Below are 24166 nucleotides of genomic sequence, written 5' to 3' on the forward strand. Positions count from 1 at the left end.
ATGATCTGGTGACAATGCGTGGGTGTTGGCTGTGACTCTGTGACAGCAGCACTGACATTATTTAATATAAATATAACTGGAGAGAGATTGGTTGTTCCCTTTCAAAAGGGAACTCACACTGCGTCCTAGAACACTTATGGGGAATGCCCTCGCGTGACTGGTATCTGAAGCAACTGTCAAATCACGACAATCCTATTGGCTGGTGACAGCCTATGACAGTATATAAGGACCGTCCAAAGAACATGTCATCCTCTTTTCATCTTCAGGGAGTGTTTGTCTGTAGTGATCTGTTTAAGACAATTCATTATGTCTGAGAAATGTTTCAAGCATTGTGCTGACCCGTGTCCTAGATATTTGGATAGGTGGAGCTTGCGGAATACTTTGAGAAGGGTTTCAATGCTCGATAAGGATGCTATATCTCTTGCATCCTCTGGCTCAGCAGATAGTGCTCTTTTGGCTCCAAGCCAAGATGAAGAGCAGTCGATGGCCGATGTCAACAGTGAGAGTGTTAGATCTGAGCCCTCACCACCATCCTGCTCACATATAAGGAGCTGCTTGACGTGATGGGACGTGCTTCAGACAGATTGAAGCTATCATGGGATTGTGTTCAGGAAGAGACTGTTTGTGGTTGGATTAGATGAACATTATCTTTCTGGCCACCGTCGTTCAGTCCCCGTGAGCCTTCCATTCTTTCCAGATCTCCATTCTGAGATCAAGAAGGCATGGAAAAACCCATATTCAGCCCGCATCCATAGTCATGGGCATGCAAATCATCGATGAAACATCTGCAAACTATCATATTGGTGGTGGAGCATCAACACTTAAGGCTCCGGCTCTGCCTACCAAACCACTCAAAACCACCTCGCATCTGAATGGCAGAGCATACGCGGCAGTAGGTCAGGCTGGTGCTTCACTGCATACTATGGCAGTGCTTCAAGCATACTAGGCCAATCTGTTCAAAGACATAGACCACAGTTAGAATCTTTCACCTGAGGGGGCAGCTGAGTTGTGCCACACCACAGATTTAAATTGTTGGCGGCAATGGTGGCAATAGAGAGACACCTGTGGGTGAACTTGGCAGATATTGGGGAGAAAGAGAAGGGTTTTCTCCTCGATACTCCAGTCTCACCCTATGAACTTTTTGGTACCTCTGTCGAGGTGGCGGTCGGAAATTTCAAAGAAGTGAGGGCGCTCTCAGTAGCATTTAAATCGTGCATACCATGCCGGTCTGAGTCTACACCCAGACAGCCAGGGTGACCTGGCCCTGTCTGTGGTCTAATCTAGTGTCACCCCTCAGGCCCCTCCTCCTCCGAGGAGCAGGTCGCAGAGAAGGTGAGAAGCTAGAAAGAAGAAGCAGGATCTAATGGAAGTTATGCAAGGCAGGCGTTGTGAACGGCACTGAGTGTTTCTTCCCTTTTTGAGGGTTTGCACCACTACCCTCTCCTCTTCTTCTGCTGCCCCGCATACCCTTCCTACATCGTACCTGAGGCTGGGCCAATGATGAGCGTGTTCCAGAAGCTTGGGACTCTTCTGATGGTCCGGCCTGGGTTTGAAGGTGAGCACAGCCTTTTTAGATTGCTGAGTATGGCAGGCCTCTTTTACATTTAAAAAATGTAGGCCTCCTTCTCCACTTCTCAGGTTGAGTTTTTGTTGGTCGCCTCTCCTCCTGTAAGAGCCATTGCATTTTTGCATTGAACTCAAGCTCCCTGCTTAAGGCTTTTGGGGGGTAGTTTTAAGATAGGGCTTCCTTTAGGGGTGCTTTCATACTAGGGCCCTGGAGCTCCCTTTTTTTAGTGAAGGTTGGTCGTGACACCCTTCCTACACTGCACAAAATGCTGTTCTTACTTAGAGTTTGTCTTGTTTCTAGTCAAAATATCTTAAAGTTCTTAAATCAAGAACCATTTTGTTGACAAGTAAAAATGTCTTGTTTTCAGGAAAAATAAGTCAAAATTAAGGGACTTTTTCCTTAAAACAACTAAATAATCTGCCAATGGGGTAAGCAAAATAATCTTATTTCAAACCAAAAATAAGCTATATAATCTTGTTTTAAATTTGGATTAAGATTATTTTGCTTACCCCATTGGTTCCATGAACAGACAGGTTGTTGGCTAGACTTGGCCTTAAGTGGGCCAGGTCAGCCTCCCTGGTGGCTTCAGGGGTGTCTGCCTGAAAGTGACTGGCCAGGGTTCCTCTCGTCTTGCTTATTAGCATGCATATTACTAGAATATGGGCTATTTATTAGTACTTATTAAGCCCATATTAATGAGAAGTGGATACATTTACATTTTGTAAATCCAACAAATAAGATTCTCTGAATTGCGGCACAAACTAACATTGCATGTTATAGATCAACTAACGCGATCATTATAAAGGTGTTTAAACAACAAAATACATCCACTTACACATATTTGACAATTGGAATATCACACATTTCATGCTATAGGTAACAAATTTGTGAATATTTCACACATGAAAAGGGAAAAATGATTAATGAAAACAATACAAACAATAATGCATTCTAAATAATAGCCGCCTTTAAAACTCACACTGGGGGTCAGCCAGAATATTTGACATTTATATGTGAAAGGATTAAGCACTTTCATTTCTTAGCCATATTTTTTTGACTATTATAATTTTATGATTATTATAAACGGTTTATAAATGTGTAGCATGCATTTCAGCTTTATTCCTCACTCACCTTCTCTGATATTTTCAGCCCTTCCTTCAGTTTAGTCTATTGAAGAGGAGTTAAACTTGTCTTTTTTTCATTAGACTCATGAAGCCTTTAACAGAATTTGATCTGATTTTCCTTCTGTGCTCAGCTGTGAGTGTCTTTCACAAATTGGTCAGATTCAAACTTTCACTCAGATATAGTTCACATAAACTCCTCCCATTTAGGAGGAAACTTTCACAAATACAGTACAGTACAAGTCACCTTAGACATCAGTGAGCATAAAGCAAATAACTAAATGACTTGACTAAATTATGTTTTGTTTTTTTGTTTTTTTCATGTGACACTGTGAGTGTTCAGTAATCATCAGGTCAGTAGGATGAATGTTGTGTGTTTGCAGTCAGAAATGCTTGTATATTGTGAGGTGCGTCTCGTTCATGAGAAGAACATGTTAGTGCGCAGAGATGCAGAGCTGGTGTATGTGACAAACATACACAAATATACACAACATCTGTCATGATTCACTCACTCTGTGCTCATCTATAATCTGTTTTCTTCAAAATAAAATCAATGCATCTTAATAAAGTTACATCAAAGAGCTGCTTTCAAACATCTGATTTAAATTGCTGCTACAGTCTCATTTACTCAGAGGGAAGCAGAAAGTAATATACCTCTGTAGAATGAAAATTAACTGAAAAAATACTTAATTCAAATCTGCAAGTATTCAATACTAAAGTGTTTTTAATCATTAAATATTTGCTCCTGCCACTTTATAATGTAGACACTTAAAATGTTAACAAATCTACATGTTACACTGAAATATAGAGCATATATCTGTACAGCTCTTTAGTGACTTTGAGTGCTTGTGTGTAAATGGCACATCATGACACGATTAATTTTACCTCCATCCATCCTCCTGTCTCTGGGATCTTACGGTCTACACTTATAGCATCCTAAAGAAACCTCACAATTCCTTTTGAATTCTGAACTAAATTCACAAAGTTTGAATTCAAAGTCAATTACTACATCCTGTTTGCTACAAACCTCAAAAACAAAATTAAAATAAAAAAAAAAAAAATCTCAGTTATATTTGTTACTGCAGTAACTTTAAAACCTACAAAAAGTGTCGATCACAATGAAAAACTCAGTGTATAAAGCATGCATTTTATCCAACAGTTTATTTATTTATAATTTATATATTTTTATTTTTTAATATTCACTTATTTAGCCGAAGAGACAGTTATTTTGACATTTAATTCCAGTTGTTCCACATGGTTTGTATTTATTAACACTTATTTAACTAAAAAACCAAATTCCTGATTTATTTCCAGATGCAGCAAAATCATGGTGAGACAGACGAGTGTTGTATTTGTGGTTTCCTCATTGTCTCATGACTGCCACTTTTCTTACTATGTTGCTGACAAGAAGTTTCAGTCTTACCCACAATACCCTGCAAAAAGGTCATTATGCCTACCCACAGCAATGTTTAAAAACTGATTTCTTGTTTATCAAGATGAAATTGTCAAAATTTATATATATATATATATATATATATAAACAAGAGCACAACCATAACTTGATTAGATAAAAAAAAAAAAAAAAAAAAAATCCAGCATTAGTTATCTGTGAACCTTAAATATTAAATTGGACACCTGTGAACCATTTATTCATGAGTTACAGACATTAATATACAATGCATCAACAATAAAATATTTAGTCAAATAATATACTATCTTCTGTGTGTGCATTAATACATACATGATTCACACGTGTTCACTTTCACAGGTTATTTACATTTGTAACTCATGAATAAATGGTTCACATTTAAGGTTCACAGGTAACTAATACTGGATTTTTTTTAATTATTATTATTAATATCCCATCAAGTTATGGTTGTGCTCTTGTGTGTGTTTTTAATAAAGTTTGATATTTCATCTTGAGAAACAAGAAATCAGTTTTTATACATTGCTGTGTATAGGCATCATGACCTTTTTGCAGGGTATGGTTGGTAAGACTTCTAGGAAGCAACATAGTAAGAAAAGAGTGGCAGTCATGAGATAATGAGGAAACCACAAATACAACACTCTTCAGTTCAGCATAACTGTGATGGCCAATTTTGCTGCATCAGGAAATAAATCAGGAATCTGGTTTTGAGTTAAATAAGTGTCAATAAATACAGTTATTAAGCATTTATAATGTGTGAGTTAAAAACGGCTCACTATTTGGCTGGTATTGCTTTAAAGTCGCTCTTTTTAATCATGCACTTATAACTGCTTTTTAATGATTTATAATGCTTATTACTCATTAACAAACACCTTTATAAACCCTTGACAAAGGGAACCTTAATGTAAAGTGTTACTAATGTTTCCTTATTAAAATGTTATCATTCCACTAAGGAAGTATTTAATTCACTTTTAGGTATATCTACATTCTTTTGCTTATTTTTGCTTTTTGCATCTTTGTTTTTTGCTCTCTCATAACTTTACCGTAAATTACCATAATCAGTCACTTTGGATATATTTTTATTTACTTTTCATTTGAGACCTTTTGAGGCTTTTTTTAAAGGTCTTTACTGTTAATTAGTCCATCAAGTTTTTTAATTTGGTTTAAATAAATATTTTGTCGATGCTATATGAGGGTTTGAAAACAACACTTGCTGATTTTCTATAAGGCAATTTATTCATGTTGAAACACCTGACACACACATACATGTCCTTCTGGCACAAAGTTTTAGTACACATTTTACATTTGCAGTTTTAATAAACAGTAACTGTCACCTTGAGATTCATCAGGAAAAGGTTTCAACAACCACAGCAGATATAAGTACACAGGTAATGAACCTGAGTAAAAATGTTGATCATATGCAGCACCATACAGACACTACTAATGTAAAGTTTCAATTCCTATAGGGCTAGTGTAAGGGCCCCCAGCAGGCTGCCAGCGCAGGGCCCCCTGACAAGAGACAGTTATGATGTTGTGGGAGCTATGAAATAAAAATAAATTATAGAATTTTCTCATTTTATTTGTCTTATCCTATTATTTTAGTGAGTAGAATGAATAAATTAGGGCTAAATCATTTTTAAATAATATACTAAAAAACCAAGAAACCCATTCTCTCCCGAGTCCCAACTCGCGAATCATATCGCGGTGGTACGCGAAATGACTCACTTCTCATTCTGTTCCCACTATAGTTTATGCTTTTGCTAAATAGCAAGCTAACTAAACTAATTGGATATGTATTCATCTTTTTCTTTTTTCTTTTTTTTTTTTAATAAACCCACAACTAAAGGAGAATGGATTCTAACTCTGACGCTTCAGAGGCACAACTCCTCTGCATTAGTTAAGTTAGGCCTAAGATGTTTTTTTACACTCTGTGTATAATAGTCGTTTATTATAAATTTTAAATGTAGAAGATATGATACATATCTTTTATGAAATGTAGAGTATATGTTAGATGTATAGCCACCATAGACATTTAGAGTGTCTCCCCAAAAATTAGAAATGGACAAATTGTCCTTCAGTATTTGATATTCTTGATGCTGCTCTGCTGCACTTCATTGCGCACAGCTCTGTTTGTTATTTGGAGGACAAAAAGTTTTAGAAGTTTTTAGGTTTCTCTGTCTCACTAGTCAAACAGCACTCGTCAATGTCAAAATGAGTTTCAAATCAAAGAAGGCGGGTCTTACAGAAGACAAGTATGAATTCCAGCGCAACGCTTTAGTTTTATCTCTGAAAGAGTGCATGGAAGTAGCAGCTAAACATTAATATTTAACTGTTTTATGAGAGGAATGCTGTCCATCAAGTGGCCTTAGCCCTGTGTCGCCAAATTTACACATATGTGAAATTTCCTTCTAGAGACGAGGATGATGTATTAGCAGAGCGTTTTTTTGAAGTTGCTGGATTCCCACGCATTTGTGGAGTGATAGATGGAACACATGTGCGAATTGAAGCGCCCCCACCAATATGAAGATCAATTTGTCAACTGCAAAAACTTTTATCCTATAAATGTACAGCTGTTAAGTGACCTAGACTGCTAAATAACCAATGTTACTGTTAAGTGGCCTGGCAGTACCCATGATGCACGCGTGCTGTCTGAAAGTAACATTTATGTCAGTTTTGAGGATGGAACGCACAGGGGCTTACTTTTGGGGGACATTGGTTATCTCTGTCATGGCTTATGACACCTTTTAGGTATCCAGTAGGAGCTGCACAGGTAAAATTCATTTAAATAACACCAGCTTAGCTATTTAGATGAGTAAATCAATAAAATTAGTTAAAGGTGCTATAGAGGATGTTTTCGTCGACTGAGAAACCAAAGACTGTTAGTGAGTTTTTCAAATGAGCGCATGCGTAAGAACAACCCCCCTCCTTCATAGCTCATTTTGAGGGAATGCCTCCCAAAAGTCGTGCACGAGTATTGGAACACGAGTGTTTGTTTACCACCGGCATTCGCTGTCGTGTTAGTGGATTCATTATGTCGGACTCACCGCAGGTAACTCATAATCTGCAGTTGTTACTCCTGTCTCCTGACAAAAACATTGCATGCGGCGCCTGTAGAGTGTGGAAAGTTACTGGAGCGCGCAGCCACGCTCGTCTCTCACAAGGAACGTCATGGCAGTGATTGACAAGCCAGAGGGCCAATCGTTTACGCGATGATCGCGTAAACGATTGGCTGATGTTTTTAAGGCCCTACCTCATGCACAGATGATGTATATTAATATTATTCCTTTCAGTGCACCTAATAAATAGTCTTTAGCACCTTTAAATGTGGGGAAATAGAGGTAGCCTAGCTATCATCTTCCATTTTTCATATTGCAGGAACGATACAACATTGCTCTAACAAAAACCAGAGTAATCATAGAAAGGACGAATGGCCAGCTTAAAAGAAGATTTCACTGTCTTCACAGCAGTGTTAATTTCGTTAACGAAAACTATGATGAAAAATGTTCATTGACGACCTTTTTTCCATGACTAAGACGAGACAATGAGAGACGACACCAATTTCATTTAACGATAACGTGACTAAAACTACACGTGCAATATCGTTGACGAAAAAAGACGAGACTGAAATGTGGCTAAAAGACTAAAAACTTTACCAGAATCACTCTTTTGAAATCAATTTTTTTTTTTTTTTTTTTTGTCGAATAAAGGAGACAAAACAGTACAGACTGTTTTTACGAGCTTTCATGCTTACGGTTGCTAGATTTCCTGAATTTAACCCCCCATCAGAGTTTTTCTGTTAAAAGAACACGTTTTACTTAATCTTTGCTATCTATACACGACATTCAATGAAATTGCCTCATCTTTCGCGGCCAAAACTGACTGCACCCACACAAGCCAGCGTCGCGCTACTTTAGTGCTGTTCTCGACAATATAACTTTACCTTTGTGAAAGTGGGGATTTAGCACTACTAGCATAATGAACATAGACACAGACTGCATGTTTTAAGTTTTAAGTTAAGATTTAAGTTTAAAACTCTTCGATACAAAAACATACCCTTCTGCGAGTTACTGTTTTTAATGTTGATCATATTATACCAGCAAGAATATTACCCTAATATAATATAATATAATATAATATAATATAATATATAATTTCCCAAGCCTAATTTTTTCTCTATTTTGCAACGAAAGCCACAGCAGAACTGCAGCACACAAGTTGTGTTTCGTGAACGAATCTGTGGCTTTAAACAAATCGTCAATGATTCAATGATCCATTCATAAATACGCTTGCTTTGATACTGAAAGAATGAATGACTCGATGATTCACTCATAAAAACAGCGACTTACCGCCACCTACTGGCAGTTTTAATGTAATATTTAAAAGTATCACTTCGTTTTTATCATCATTGTATTAATAGAATTAAAAAAAAAAAATAAAATATTTAAGTCATTATTTATTTTACAAAGGTATTTATAAAGGTAAAAATTTCACTGGAAAATTGATTTAAGAAGGCAAATATTGTGCTTTAATGGAAATGTGTAACTGCAGTCTAAGTGGAAAAAAGAGGGTACACAGAAGGATGTTAAATCCCTCAGGGGGTACGACACTCTAGAAAGTTTGAGAACCACTGAAAGAGGATATGTACAATTGCACCAGTGCTACTGCTAAGAGTGCAATGTCAATACAGTCTCTTACCTTGATTCAAATTTTTCATAAGCTTAAATGTTTTGAAAGAGAAAAAATATAATGACTATTTTGTCTAAAGAATACATATAAAATATATCAAACTTAATGTTGGTAACTGTAGTTTGACTAAAAGTAATGACTAAGACTTGACAAAAATGAGATGACTTTTCGTCGACTAAAACTAGACTAAAATATGAAAGACTAAAATGTGACTAAGACTAAGGAGCATTTTCATCTGAGATAAAGACTAAGACTAAATCAAAAATGGCTGCCAAAATTAACACTGCTTCACAGAGAGATACACCTGGAACCAACATGAGCAGGGAGAGTCATCATTGCATGAGTCGTCCTGTTTAACATTATATATACGTCCTGGATTGTTATATATAGAAAAATAATATTTATGTAGGTATTTATGCGAGCCCGGATGTTACTCTGGTCGATCCTCTCTCAATAATAATAAAGAAAAAACATTTACTTATATTAACGATGAAATTATGAAACATTTTTGTTGTTACTCCTTACCGAATGTGACACAGCTGTCACTAGTAATAACCTAATGTCATGGCTGGATGGCTGGGAGTGGGGCTTGTCGCTCCAGGAACATTTTCCCAGTTTGGGGTGGCTAGGCTGAAAAAAAAAAAAATATTATTATAGCACCTTACCCAAACTCTGTATCTTTACACTGTGAATCTGCTTTGAAACAATCTGTATTGTGAAAAGCGCTATATAAATGAAGATGACTTGACAAGTGAAAATGTATTTTTTCCATTAGCAACAAAATCAGAAGTGATGGACTATTTGAGAGCAGGACATGAGATTGAGTAATCAAGGATAAAAAAACAAAACAAAACCATTTTCATGAAATACAACACCCCCACTCCATCCAGCGTAGACTGTTCAGCTTAGGAAGATTGGTTCTGACACCCAGAAGAAACAGTCTGTCTGATAAAATGTTTGAAAAGCTTTTCCTGATGAGATATATTCACCACTTAAGATGTGATGCAAAAACTTGAGAAAATGAGATCCAGGCAGACCAGCAATGATTGTCAGAGATTAAATTTGAATAAGGAATAACAAATTTATTATTTAAAACTTATAAAGACAAACACATTTATTAAGTAATTAATAACAAAATCTAGAGTATTGTATCTAATAGATGAAGATCAGAATATACAGAAAGAAGGAACAAAATTAAGATATTTGCAGAATGAAATGAGAGATAGAAGAGAAGAAGCAGAGGAGATGTGAGAAGCAACAGAGCAAAGAAGAAGTAAAGAAAAGCAAAGAAAAAGCTAAACTATCAAAGACTCAGTCCATTTTATGTCATAAGCATAGGAAAACTTACATCCCACTCAAACTTATGTTTTGGTCTAATAAGAAAAGGTCAAATGGATTTACCCATTATGTCATAGACTGGTCAAATGTCAGAAAAATAGATGAAAATAGATATAGGGGTTGTTTTGACACCCTTAAGGGAATTTTGCAGATCTTGCATTATCACGTCAGCAGAAATAGAAACAGACATATTTTGATACAAAGGTATACATCGAGTTCAACTGAGCAACTAATTCTGAAAACATCATCGCTTCTGCAGTACTTGGCAGGCGTCCAATATCTAACCACAAACGTGTCAACATGACCTGTCACACTGGAGCACTTTGAAGAACAATTGAATATAACAAGCATACATACTCTTAAAGATAAAATAAGAATAACCATAAAGGAGTACAATACTTGAAAATATGACGAGGATTAATATATAGAGTAGGAGTACATGAATATATGAAATCAAAAGTAATATTGATAAATCATAAGCCATATATGATTAACATGAAATATGAATAAAATGCATGAATATGAATATTGACCATTTTGGATCCACCAAGATGTGAGCAGTATAAAACTGGTAAGCAATAGGCAAAAAAATAAAAAAATAAAATTAAACATGAATGCAAATAGCATATCACTTATTGTACTTAAATGTAACTTAATGGTTGCTGTGCACCTACTGTTTTATTTGTCTACTGTAATATTTTTAGGTCATTATTTAAAACATTTAAAGACCACATTCCATTAATTGTTGTTGCCAAATATATACATATCATTCTACTGTATAAACTGCATGCAAGTATAAGATTACTGAAATATATCTTATGTGGATCATTAAAGTTGTTAATCATGAGAAATATGTTTATAAATTGACATTATTATTTGAGGACTTCAATCACTGAATAACACACTTTGATGCAACTAATGCAACATTCAACAGCTCTCCAAATTGTTTTAGTAAACTTGGTGGTGTTTTCTGTTGTTTCAGTTGTTCATGGACTTTCTCCAGTGTGTCATATTTTTTCTGAGCATCTTCCAGCATCTCTTTGAGCTCCTTAACATGCCGTTCTTTTCTCTCTCTGAAATCATTCAGTTCTTCTGCTTGTTTTCTGGCTTCATCGTCATGTTTCTTCTTCATGACTTTTATTTCCTCTTCATGTTTCTGTTTCATTTCATTTCTGTCTTTCTCTTCTCTTTCTTTTCTCTCCTTCTCCTCTCTTTCTCTTCTCTTGATCTCTTCTTCTTGCTCTTGTTTCAGATCTTCGATCATTTTCTTCCACCTCTTTCTCTCTTCTTCTCGTCTCTCTTCATCATCTTGTTTTCTTCTCTCCCAGTCCGCTTTTCTCTGTCGCTCCAGTCGTTCATAAAATCTTTTCATTTCAGTTTTCTTTTCTTCATATTCTCTCTCTTTTTCTTCTCTCTCTCTTCTCTGTTTCTGTCTCTCTTCCTCTATCTTATGTCGTTCTTCTTCTTTCTCTTTTTCAAATTTCTTTCTTATTTTCTCCAGTTCTTCTTGTTTTTCTCTCAGTTCTTCCTCATGTCTTTCTTTTCTCTTTCTTTCTTCTTCCTCTCGTTCTCTCATCTTTTGTTTCTTTTCATCCTCCCATTCTCTCTGCTGTCGTTTAATTTCCTCTTGAGTCTCTTTTCTGTCATTTTCAGCCTCTTTTATTTTTCTCTCCCATTTCTGTCTCTCCTTCTCCTCTTCTTCATTCCTCCTTTTCTCCTCCAATTCTCTCTTTTTTATTTCTTGTTCTTGTTTCATTCGTAACTCAACTATAATGCTTTCTTGTTCATTTTTCATCTTTTCTTGATCTTGTCTGTATTTCTCTTCTCTCTTTCTATCATGATCTTCTCTTTCTTTTTGTTGTTTTTCATACTGTGATCTCTGATTTTCAATCTCTCTCTTCATTTCTTCTATTTTTTGATGATATTCATTTTTTTTCTGTTTTTCCTCATCTAATCGTTTTTGTTTTTCAATCTCTTGTTTCTTCTGTTCTGCTTTTTCTTTCTCTTCAAACTCTTTTCTGAGATTTTTCTCTTTTTCCTTCAGTTGATTCTCCATTTTCTTTCTCTCTTCATCAGCTCTTTGTTTCTCTTCCTCGAGTCTCTTCATCAGGTTTTTCTTTTCCATCTCATATTTGGCTTGTAATTCTTCTCTCTGAGTCTGAATCTCTATTTCTCTCTCTTTCAGTATTTCCTCCATTCTCTTTTTAATGCTCATCTCTGCCTCCTCAAACATGCTGTTAGTGAAGTATCGACCCTTATTAGTATTTTTCACCTCTTCTATCATGTTTAACAGTTGAATCACTTGAGTTTTGTCTTGTTTTTCTTTGTTGTTGAAAACCAGGAATCTGTTTTCACAATCTCTGATCAGTTTCTTGAGTTCTGCAGACTTACTTCTCTTAACATAATCCTCTATAGACTCATTCTTCAGATCATCTCCTCTAGTGAACAGAACGATGCTGAACTGAGCAGCTTTTGGACCAAAGATCTTCTTTATCAGATCTACAGTATCTGTTTCTTCTTTAGTGAATCTTCCCAAACTCAACACAATGACAAACACATGAGGTCCAGGTGACGACAGTGAAACACATTTCACTATTTCTTCCACCACTTGATCATGTGACAGTGATGTGTCAAAGAGTCCTGGAGTATCAACAACAGCTACTGATCGACCATTAACTTCACCAACTCCCTTCTTACAAACTGTCGTCACTGAATCTGAGCTTAATTGGCTCTGAAACACCTCTCTTCCCAGAACAGTGTTTCCTGTTGCACTCTTTCCACTTCCTGTTCTCCCAATCAGCACAATCCTCAGACACTCCTGATCATCTGGTTCAGCTTCAGCACCTGAAAATGCATGTATACATGAATTAATATCATGTGGTTTTAGTGACAAGCTTCACATGCAGGTATTAACACTCTGAGGTCACTGCTTCAGGAAGCTTCGGAGCACAATGAATCAGCGTATTGAATCATGATTCGGATCGCGTGTCAAACCGTCAATGGCTGAAATCACGTGACTTTGGTGCTCCGAACAGCAGATTCGATACACTGATTCATTTGTGCTCTGATGCTTCATGAAGCAGTGTTTTGAAATCGGCCATCACTATATAAGTCGTTATTTTGTTTTTTTGGCATTCCAAAAATATTCTCGTCACTTTATAATATTAATATTGAACCACTGTACTCACATGAACTGATTTAGATATGTTTTTAGTACATTAATGGATCTTGAGAGAGGAAGTGTCATTGCTCCCTAAAATAACTAAAATATCTTAATTTGTGTTCTGAAGATCAACGAAGGTCTTACAGGTGTGGAACGGCATGAGGGTGAGTAATAAATGACAGAATTTTCATTTTTGGCTGAACTAACCCTTTAATTGCTTTCATGTAATATCTTTCTTGTTTTTTTGTTTTTTGTTTTTTGTTTTTTGTTTTTTTACTGTTTTTCCTATGTTCCCTAAATAAATCTTTTTTGCTTGATTTATGGTTTGGGTGTTGAATCAGTGCTGGGATGGGAGACAGGGGCTCTGAAGACAATTTGTTTGGTTTATTTAAGTTCTTAAGTTCTATTTATTTTGATCTGTTCTTTCTCCTCCTTTTTCATAACTTTATATAATTATGTCTGTGTCTGAAGGCAGCACAAGTGGCTCAGTGGGAAACACCGTCTCCTCACAACAAGAAGGTTCCTGGTTTGAGTCCCAGCTGAACCAGAAAGTATTTCCTTCAGATCTGGTTTTCCCTTACAAGCCAAAGATGTGTGAATTATTACTTTTGTGACAAAGACATTGAAAAGACATCTTCTGGACATAACTTTGCTTTGTGGAAGTGCTATTCTGTGCTTTCGCTTGGCAGCTGCTGTGAGACACTTGTTGCACACTGCAATAAACTAGATTGATATTAAAATATCATATTAATAAATGCTGGATGGCTTCTGTTGATAAATGGCATGCAAGCAATGTATGACAGGAAAAAATGCTCTACTACTGTAACTAAAAATAAACATTCTTGGAAACATTTTGAAATAATGTAAGTTTACAAGTCTACAAAATACACTGCCCGGCCAAAAAAAAGTAAGTTTGGCTTTTAATAGGCAAATACTTAAATGATTAGTTCACTTTCAAATAAACTTTTCCTGATAATTCACTCACCCCCATGTCATCCAAGATGTCCATGTCCTTCTCTCTTCAGTTGAAAAGAAATTAAGGTTTTTGACGAAAATATTCCAGGTTTATTTTCCTTATAGTGGACTTCAATGGACTCCAAACAGTTGAAGGTCAAAATTACAGTTTCATTGCAGCTTCAAAGCGTTATACACGATCCCAGATGAGGAATAAGGGTCTTATCTAGAGAAACCATTGCTCATTTTTCTAAAAAAAAAAAAAGAAAAAAAATTATTAAAAATTATATATGTTTTAACCATAAATGCTCATCTTGAACTAACTCTCTTCTTCTTCTCTATTAGAATTCCAGCAGCATTACTGCCTTCCACAGGTCAAAGTTTGAACTAATTGTTATATACTTGCACTGCAGCACTAGCATATTGTATATGACAATTTAGTTCAAACTTTGACCTGTGGAGGGCAGTAATACACTTAGCAGTGTCTACACTGCTGGAATTCAAATAGAGAAGAAGAAGAGAGCTAGTTCAAGATGAGCATTTATGGTTAAAAATGAGCAATGGTTTCTCTAGATAAGACCCTTATTCCTCGTCTGGGATCATGTAGAATGCTTTGAAGCTGCACTGAAACTGTAATTTTGACCTTCAACCGTTTGGGCTCCATTGAAGTCCACTACAAGGAGAAAAATCCTGGAATGTTTTCATCAAAAACCTTAATTTCTTTTCGACTGAAGAAAGAAAGACATGAACATCTTGGATGACATGAGGGTGAGTAAATTATCAGGAAATTTTAATTTAAAAAGTGAACTAATCATTTTAAGAATCTATGAATGGATCATTATTACAGTGATTATTATGTTTCATGCATGTTATATGTTTGGCAACAGTTCTTTTAACCCTTAAAAATGGAGTGTGTAGCTTTTTATTTCTTAAACAACCATGTAGGAAGACACACCATGACTATATTCTAGAATGACAATGTCAAGTTTCACCAGGGTTAAAATTGTGAAGAATGGTTTACAGAGCATGAAGAATCATTTTCACTTATGAATTGCCACCTCTGAATTCTGACCTTAACCTCAGTATGTCTTTGGGATGTGCTGGAGGAGACTTTACAGAGTGCTGCTTACCTCTTGCATTGTCGATACAAGATCTTGACCAAAAATTGATGCACCTCCTGATAGAAATAACATCATAACATTTATTTCCCTTGAGAGGTGCATCAATTTTTGGTCAAGATCTTGTATTGACAATGCAAGAGGTGAACAGCACTCTGTAACATCTCGTCCAGTTTATCCCAAAGACTTACACTGAGGTTAAGGTCAGTGCCAATTCATGTGTGAAAATGATTCTTCATGCTCCCTCCCAACAATTCTTTCACAATGTAACCCTGATGAATCTTGACATTGTCATACTGGAATATAGTCATGATGTGTCTTCCTACATGATTGTTTAAGAAATGAAAAGCTACACACTCCATCTGTTATGGTTTAAAGAACTGTTGCCAAACATATAACATGTTAGAAAAATAATTATCACTGTAATAATGATCCTTTCATAGACTCTTAAGTATTATTATAACACTGATCTTTTTTTTTTTTTTCTCAAATATCTTACATTATACCCTTAAATCTGTAGCTTAAACTTAAAACATATTTTTTTTTCAATAGAGTTGTTTTTGAATTGGTCAAATTGGTTAGCAAAATAGTAACATGATACATTTAACTGACTCAAAAGAGTGATTAATTTATAAATTAGATGATTCTCTTATACATTACAAACAGAATTAGAGAACACACAGCACGATTGCTGCAAGATTGTGAGAAAACTATTTCTACATGAAGAAGCATAAGCTAAAAAACGCTCACCCTCTGACTGAATCTTCTGCTTTAACTTTTTGATTTCAGTCTCCAATCTCTTCAGTTCTTCTTTATATTTCTCCTCTGTTTCACGTGTGGCTCTGTTCTCTTGAGCTTTCACATACATCTGAGCTGAATATGGTTCAATCTTCATGTTCTCTATATATTCCAGTAGTTCTGGGATCTGTCTTGAGTTTTCAGGTTCCTTTAATCCCATCACTCTGTACTGACCTCCACAGAGACTGATTAACCTCTGAGATTCTGGGCTTTGTTTTATTAAGTCTGTCACTGCTCTGTCAACAGTGCCCTCATGGATAAATATCACTATTAAGTGATCTCTGGAATAAAACTTCTTCAGGATTGTCTCTATTTCTGCTTTGTCATCATTAGTAAGTCGACAAAAATTAATAATGAAGAGGAAAACATGAACTCCAGGATCACAGAGAGACACACAGCAGAGAGTCTGACGCATCACTTCCTCCTCTGAGAGCTGACTGAGAGCTGGAAGCTCCATCAGACTGATCTTATATCCATGAATCTTCTCTTTCCTCACACACACTTCACTGCTCATTCTTTGATGAGAAGGGTTTATCTTTTTATCACGTAAAAGTTTTGACACAGAGACCGTAAGTGATCCATCACTTCCACACAGCACCAGATTCAGCTTCTGTTTTTTAGAGAAATTTGCTGCTACTGAAAAACATATTAAAGACATCAGACTTCCTTTAACAACAGTCACATTTTAAAATATGAAAAAAATACAAATAGCTAAATGCTTGCTTGCTTTCAACTTACATTTGGAGCGACTCCACTCTCTTATATCAACTGCAAAATTAAATAAAACAGTTATGAATGGCTGGCTATGCAGAATGTTAAATCTTATTCTAAAAATCCAAATTTTTAATTCAAAATAAAATTTTAAATCAAAGCATTAACAACTGTTCAATTCCTTGTCATTTTCCTTTGTTCGGATTTTCTGCCACTCCTTACCATACACTGTAAAAAAGTATTTTCTTTCATTTAACTTTATAAGTATTTTCAACTTGACAAATGTAATTGTTTGAATTTATAAAGTTTAGTTGGTATAACTTTATGAAAGGGAACTTACTTTTTTTAAGTTTTTAATATCACAGCTCATGTTCATTTAATATAATTTTGTCTTATATCTTAGTTAAACCAAATAAACAATTATTGTATTTCAAATGCTTCAGCCATGTTTCGGTTGAGAAATTTTTCATTCAAATTAATCTCTACTGCAAATAATAATTGATCTGATGTCAGCCACTGAAACATCAACTGCAAACAATTACATTAAATCTCTCAAGATCTGAGCAGAGGATGATTAAACAACTCAGAAAACAGCTTTGCCAGCTTCACTTATTTATTTATTTATAACTGAACATAATCATTTTGTTTGAAGTCACCATTTTGATGAATGCCATTTTCATTTAGTTTTGTTCTTGATCCTTGAATTTTTTGATGAACTTTTTTTTTTTTTTGGCTGTTTTAACACTGTGTTTAGAAAACATGTTTGTTGTGGTAAAGAAAGTCAGAAATAAGATGCTTGCTATTTATTAATGATATAAGCATTATAAAGTGGTTTGGTTTGCTGATCACATCTGAAACCTCATAACTGATTGTAGGGTTTAGTGTTATTAATGCCTTTAAACTTTCTACTGATCTTCTGATACTGCAGCATTTGCTCCAGCAGTGTCATGACAATCTGATCATTGGAAGAATAACAATAATAATAATTAAAAAAGCATGCTGTACAGTACAGTAAGTTTTGAACTATGATATCATCAGTGATGGGAATAACGGCGTTATAAATAAACGGCGTTACTAACGCCATTACTTTTTTCAGTAACGTGTAATCAAACGAATTACATTTTCTCCCAATACAATGCCGTTACCGTTACTGGCAAAAAAAAAAAAAAAAAATGCCGCGTTACTATAATTGAGCTCAGAAAGATTTTTTTCTCTGGTGTGTGCTGCAGTTAGTCATACACAAATATAATTTTAAACTGATAATAATGTTCAATGCTCTGTGTCTGTGTGTGTGTCTGTGAGCATGTGAGCTGAGCGCGAGCTCAAACCAGAATACCCTTTGTGACATGCTGGATCGAAAATATGGGAAATAAGTTGTTCTAGTCGACTAGTAGTTATTCATTTAAGCCATTAGTTGACTAATCACATTTATATTAATTTAATTTCTTAAATACTGGAGAGAATAAACTAATAATGAGCGTTTATGTATAGGCTATAAAGGCACTCAAGCGCACGCATAACGCTTGCCATAAAAAACCGGCAAAAGTAATAATTATGAATGTGACCAAAACAGCAAGGAGACATTTTAATTGTTTATTAATAAAGTAATGTTTTCTGAATCAGTGCCGGCTGCAAAGACGAAGTTGACATTGCTGACTCTCATCATCTCCGGATACTGTACGCGCCTAGAGTGTGAATGCACATTTCATTCGGATTAGGCTACATAATCAGAGTAGCCTATTTCTTTTCGTTTTTGGATATTTCAAGCTTTCTGTAGATATATTTATCATGTCTGCGAGGCAAGCAGCTACGCTGAGTTTCGGTTCATTTAGCCTATAAGACGCGCTCCAGTTCACGCGCCAGTGATCGTGTCCGCGCCTGCCATGATTATATTGTCTACTATATTTGCTTCTTATTTATTAAATCCAGGCAATTGGTTGATGAAACATTGATTAAAATTAAGATACAATTTTTACAAAACGAAATTCACTTTAAAGAAAGGCTTCTACAAAACAAAACTTAATGAAGTGGTCAAAATCGTGTCTGACCCACTCCATGACTCCCGATATATTCCGTACGGTGACCGGGAGGGGACATGTTCGGTTCACTTAGTTTTGTCGTGGCCACAACATATAAACTCGTGGGAGCGTGATAATATGTCGTGGCCACAAGATATTAATTCGTGGGAACGTGATAATAAGTCGTTCCCTCACCATATGATCTCGAGGCCACGACTTATTATCACGTTCCCACGAGTTTATATGTCGTAGCTACGACAAAACTAAGTGAACCGAACATGTCCCCTCCCGGTCACCGTAATTCCGCATCTTATGATGCATCTTATACTGTTCACTTTTCATAATCAAGTAAATTAATTTAAAACATAACATAGGACTATTTAAACATAGCCTATATATGAAACTAAATTTTCTTTAATGGCTACCAACACGTAGGCCTATAGTACAGTACAGATAAATTTCATAAGCAAGAGCGGATCATGAGTCACGAGTCGGATCAAGAATTATTTATTCTTAGACTTTTATTTAATATTGGGGGCATTCAAGTTATTTGACTTTTTTTTTTTTAAGTAACGCAATAGTTACTTTCCCTGGTAATTAGTTACTTTTATAATGATGTAACTCAGTAACTAACTCCGTTACTATCTGTGAGAAGTAACTAGTAACTATAACTAATTACTTTTTTAAAGTAACGTGCCCAACACTGGATATCATTCAGACACACATTGACATCAAGAAGCAGCTTATGAATCTCAGGAATGGTCATCAAAAAAGCTTCATGCTGCAGTGCATTCTGGATGCATCAATCAAAACTCATCCATGGCGCCCAGCATGCATTGTGGTGTGAATTTTAATAGTTTGTTCTGTCACCATTGGTGAGGTTTGTATGATGAGGTTTAAAATTGCTGCACAATTTTTTTTTTTTTTTGTGTATATTCTCAGTTTGTGTCAGTGTTAACGCACTAGTGCTCTTTTCATCACAGCTAAATTTGTCTAGTAAAATATTTTCATAGTTCAGTAGCGCCTCAACCTTAAACCCGTACTTGCTTTGAAACAGTCATTTATATCACTGTACAAGTGTTTGAAAGTGAAAAAGGAGACAACTTCAGCTGATTTACTTTATCAAAGAGAAAGTGTTCTTAATTAAACTGCTGCAATTGGTGTAAAATAATAATAATAATAATAATAATTAGAGCTTAACCTCTGTTAAAGGTGCAGCATGTTCCTTTTAGAGGCATCTAGCAGTGAGGTAGTAAATTGCAACCAATGGCTCAGTACCATGCCACCACTCCCTTTCAAAGCACTTTTTAGGAAGCAACAGTGGCCGACACAAAGACAAAAATGTCATTGTTTGAGACAGCAGATAGCCAGGCAAGCAATGAGGTTTCTTCTTACTTCTAACAAAGAATGGTCTCTGCCTCTAATAAACCAAACGACTACTATTTCTTCTTCGTGTGTATTTAACGTATAGTGATGATGCAAGCTGCCTCTAAAAACAACACAGAGATGAACATAAAGACAAAACACGCTCTGTAGAGTGTATGGGTTACTGTAGAAACATGTCGGCGCAAAATGATGACTTGACATGGAGGGGGACCCACGGTAAATGTAGATATTATAAATGGCTCATTCTATGATAATAAAAACATAATGGTTCATTATGTAAGGCCTTTATACTCCACTGAAAACATCCTAAATTTTACATATTGCACCTTTAATTCTTAGAAAGAATTAAATGAAAGAAACTTATGAAAGAATTAAAGTCAAACTGGTCTGTAATAAGTAAAGATGGTAAAGCTGTTTTTGGAGTTGTTTAATCGTCCTCTGCTCAGATCTTGAGAAATGTAATTGATTTAATTTGCGGTTGATGTTTCAGTGGCTGAAATCAGATCAATCATTATATGCAGTAGAAATAAATTTAAATAGGAATAAAGTTCTCAAAGGAAACATGGCTGAAACATATGAAATAAAATATTTACAAAAGGACCATTTAAATAAAATCATTATTTATTTGGTTGAATTACTAAAAGAAGCTAGATGAGGTTACATGAACATGAAATTTGGTTTTGAAAACTATTGAACTGTAAGTTTGAATAACTACATTTGTCAAGTTAAAGATATTTAATATTTTAAGTAATTAAAACTTAAATAAGTCAGTACCTCAAAAAGTTGAGTGAACAAAAACATTTTACAGGGAACGTTTGTACTGAAAACTTTAAAAAGTAAGTTCACCTTACTTTCATAAAGTTAATCCAACTAAACTTTATAAGTTCAAACAACATAATATATATCAAGCTAAACATACTTAATATTCTACGTAAATACAACTTAACTGAATCAGTGCAAAAAGATAACTCCAAAAAATTAATTCACTCAACTTTTCGTTTTTCCCTCATCTTCCTGCAACACTACGTGACATTTCTTTGAGCTCTAGATTATGTTTAATAATATAACACTCCACTTAGTTAAACATTTGATTTATGTATAGAGTTTTTCAATTTTATGTACACTTTATAAAATAAGAATTATTCACAGTGCATGTTTGTGAAACACTGTCTATCAATCCACATGCAGGGCACAAGTTTAACAACAGTAGCAAAGTAAGTGCTCTTAAAACAGTGTGGAAGCTATTTTATTGAAATGTACTTATGATAATGAACTTAATTTCAGCTATAATAAGAGTAATTCTGAAAACTTACTTAGACTTTCTTCACTTCTCTTGCTCTGTTTGAGTTTCCCATCATCTTTATTATAAGGTCTCTGTTGTTTTTCAAAATATCTGCTCAGCTCTTTAATCTTTGATGGTCCTGCAGCATCTTCATATGTCTCACATGTGAGATATTCTTCCTGGTTTCCCTTGAGCATCTCATCAACATTTCTGAATATCTCAGATTGCCATTTTGGTTTTCTTTCTTCAAGCTGCAGATGTCTTTCTCCACACTCCTTTATTAACTGACGGATAGCTGTGTTCATTTCAGTATGACTAAACATGTGTGAGTCGTGTGTCTCTTCATCAGTTGTGATCAATATAGTGCGTTTAATCGTCTCTTCACTGAATTTGTTGAGCACATGTTTGACTCTTCTCATGTCCCTCTGAGTGAAGTCATTATTTTGGAGCACAAGTATGAAGACATGAGGTCCTGGAGCAGACAGATTCACACACTCTCTCACCGTCTTTGTGATCTGATCATCTGAGATGTTGGGATTCAGCAGATGAAGAGTGTTAATGACTGTAATGTGTCTGTTCTTCACTGTTCCACTGATTCTCCAGCAGTGCTGCTGTAAACCTGTAGGCAAATCATGCATGTGTATTCCCAGGATTGAGTTTCTAACTCTGCTGTTCTCAGACACATTCTTCCCCAGAAGAACAATCCTCAGATCACTCACTGAAAAAAAAAAAAAAAAACACATCATGAATATCAAAAATAGAAACACTATTTATTACTATTTATTTCATATTTTGGTTTTATAACTGTTTAAATTAAGTAATGTGAATTGATATTGATATCCAAGCCTTTTATCAGTATAGGCTAACTGTAGGGTAACTGAATTAATTCACAAAATGATTTCACATTACATAATCATAGAATTAAAGAGTAAAAAACAACAACAAATGTTTATTTCACCAGAAAGAATATTAAATATATTAAATATACAAAATATTAAAAAATATTAATAAAGAAATACATTTTTTAAAAAAGTCTGGAGTTATAATATAGCTATCATTTAACTGACTTACTTTTAACACAATCTTTACTTTGACTTCTTCGCCTTTGGCTCTCTGAAAGTAAAATCACCCATATAGCATCAGATGTGATGAACTTGACTTTACTAAAATATGACTGAACCTTCACAATGATCATGACTGACTGGATTTAGGAAATGTGTACAGACTTCATGCAGGCTTTATGCGATGATAAACATGAAAGGTTAGGTAAGTATGCAAATAATGCAGGGCAAATGAATAGTGCTATATTAACACATGACTTACTACTATTAACCCTTGTACACTATTTGTTTGGAATGTACACTCAGGCTGTTGAGGTCTCCAGAGACCTCAGACAAGAGAATGTGATTTTGTAACAATCAAAATCTATTTTTTAAACAAATGTAATTTTACTTACTCACTATTAATGTTTTACTCTACATTCTGGGGGGATTCATGGCATGTTTTAAATTTGTATAAATAAATTAGGGTTTTTACTGGGTCAGTAAAGTCACCGGCGCCTTCACTTGCTTTTTTTTTTTTCTTATCAGTGCAAAAGAGACTCAAAATACTTCATCAGTTTTGGTCATACAAACAAGAGTTATACATTATTAAAAACTGTGGGTTGTCTTCTTTTATTTGTGTATGCTCACAGTAAAAACAAAATGTTGTGCTTTTTGCAAAATAAAGAAAACTAACATGTTGCAGTCTCTTTTTCAATGAAGTCCATTCTGATAGTCCTCAGAAAATTAACTGTAACTTAGTGAATAAATAGTACACAAACATGAGATTATATTTAAAGAACTGTTGAAATGTCAGGTTTTAAATCATGTAAGTCAATTCAAATACAAATAGTCTCAGTTTGTGCAATCTGTTTGAAAAGAGAGAGATGTCAGTCGTTCATGAGTCTCCTCATTTATCCACTAATGTGGCCACACCCACAGACAGTGTGCACTATTCAAAAGCAAATTCTGAGGTGATGCATCCATGTAAACAATCAATGACGCCCGCTGTCATCAACTTGAGAAAGAAGAAAAAAAAACGCATTAAGTTTGGTCAGATGTATGTACCTTTCTTCGTCTTGAGACGTGGTGAGGAATAATGCTGGAAGAATTTATCTGGTTTCAGTTTCATTTTGAGGATCAAGCCGAGGATTGTGAATGGTAAGTTCTGTATTCTTCTTCTAAGTTCTGTGTCTGTAAATATTATACTGCAAAAAGACCATTTAAATATGAATCCTGCATGTTCTGTATGTCTCTGTATGGTGAAGATGTGCAGTTTTGTTAATTTACAAAAGTAAATCATTTAAATAAGTAAACATGCCATATTGGCTTTCCCCAAACTATATTGTTATACTGAGATGAGTGAAATCGACTGAAATATATAATAAATTGTCACATGTGCTCTATGTCTGTCCTTGGACTTTTAAGTTGAAGTGTTTCCTGTGCTTTATGTTGTAGTTCTTTGTAGTTTTTCATGTTGATTTGTCTCCCCAGGTGTTTCTTGTTTCCTTGTTAAGCCTATTTGCTCCTGTGTATATATAGCCCTTATGTTTCCATG

General features: G+C 35.1%; 1 protein-coding gene across 1 annotated transcript; it reads right to left on the bottom strand.

Moving 5' to 3' along the window:
• Positions 1 to 607: 607 nt before the first annotated feature.
• On the bottom strand, positions 608 to 23740 carry LOC137003501 (GTPase IMAP family member 8-like). Its single transcript, XM_067363689.1, has 7 exons — positions 23677 to 23740; positions 21615 to 22286; positions 16124 to 16801; positions 11064 to 12982; positions 1614 to 1666; positions 1149 to 1197; positions 608 to 706 (listed from the first exon to the last, which is right to left on the bottom strand). The coding sequence occupies exons 1-7, from the start codon at positions 23738 to 23740 to the stop codon at positions 608 to 610; spliced, it is 3534 nt and encodes a 1177-aa protein (XP_067219790.1).
• Between the last annotated feature and the right edge of the window lie 426 nt (positions 23741 to 24166).

Source organism: Chanodichthys erythropterus, chromosome 3, assembly GCF_024489055.1.
Source record: "Chanodichthys erythropterus isolate Z2021 chromosome 3, ASM2448905v1, whole genome shotgun sequence".
Classification (NCBI taxonomy): Eukaryota; Metazoa; Chordata; class Actinopteri; order Cypriniformes; family Xenocyprididae; genus Chanodichthys; species Chanodichthys erythropterus.

What these genes read in the sequence shown, in the direction of transcription:
- LOC137003501 (XM_067363689.1), bottom strand. Translation starts at nt 23,740, where the DNA reads ATGAAACTGAAACCAGATAAATTCTTCCAGCATTATTCCTCACCACGT. An exon ending in AATTTGGAGAGCTGTTGAAT is followed by an intron (nt 1,667 to 11,063) that starts GTTGCATTAGTT and finishes TGGCTCTTACAG; the next exon opens with GAGGAGAGGCGACCAACAAA. An exon ending in CGACCGCCACCTCGACAGAG is followed by an intron (nt 707 to 1,148) that starts GTACCAAAAAGT and finishes TCTTGATCTCAG; the next exon opens with AATGGAGATCTGGAAAGAAT.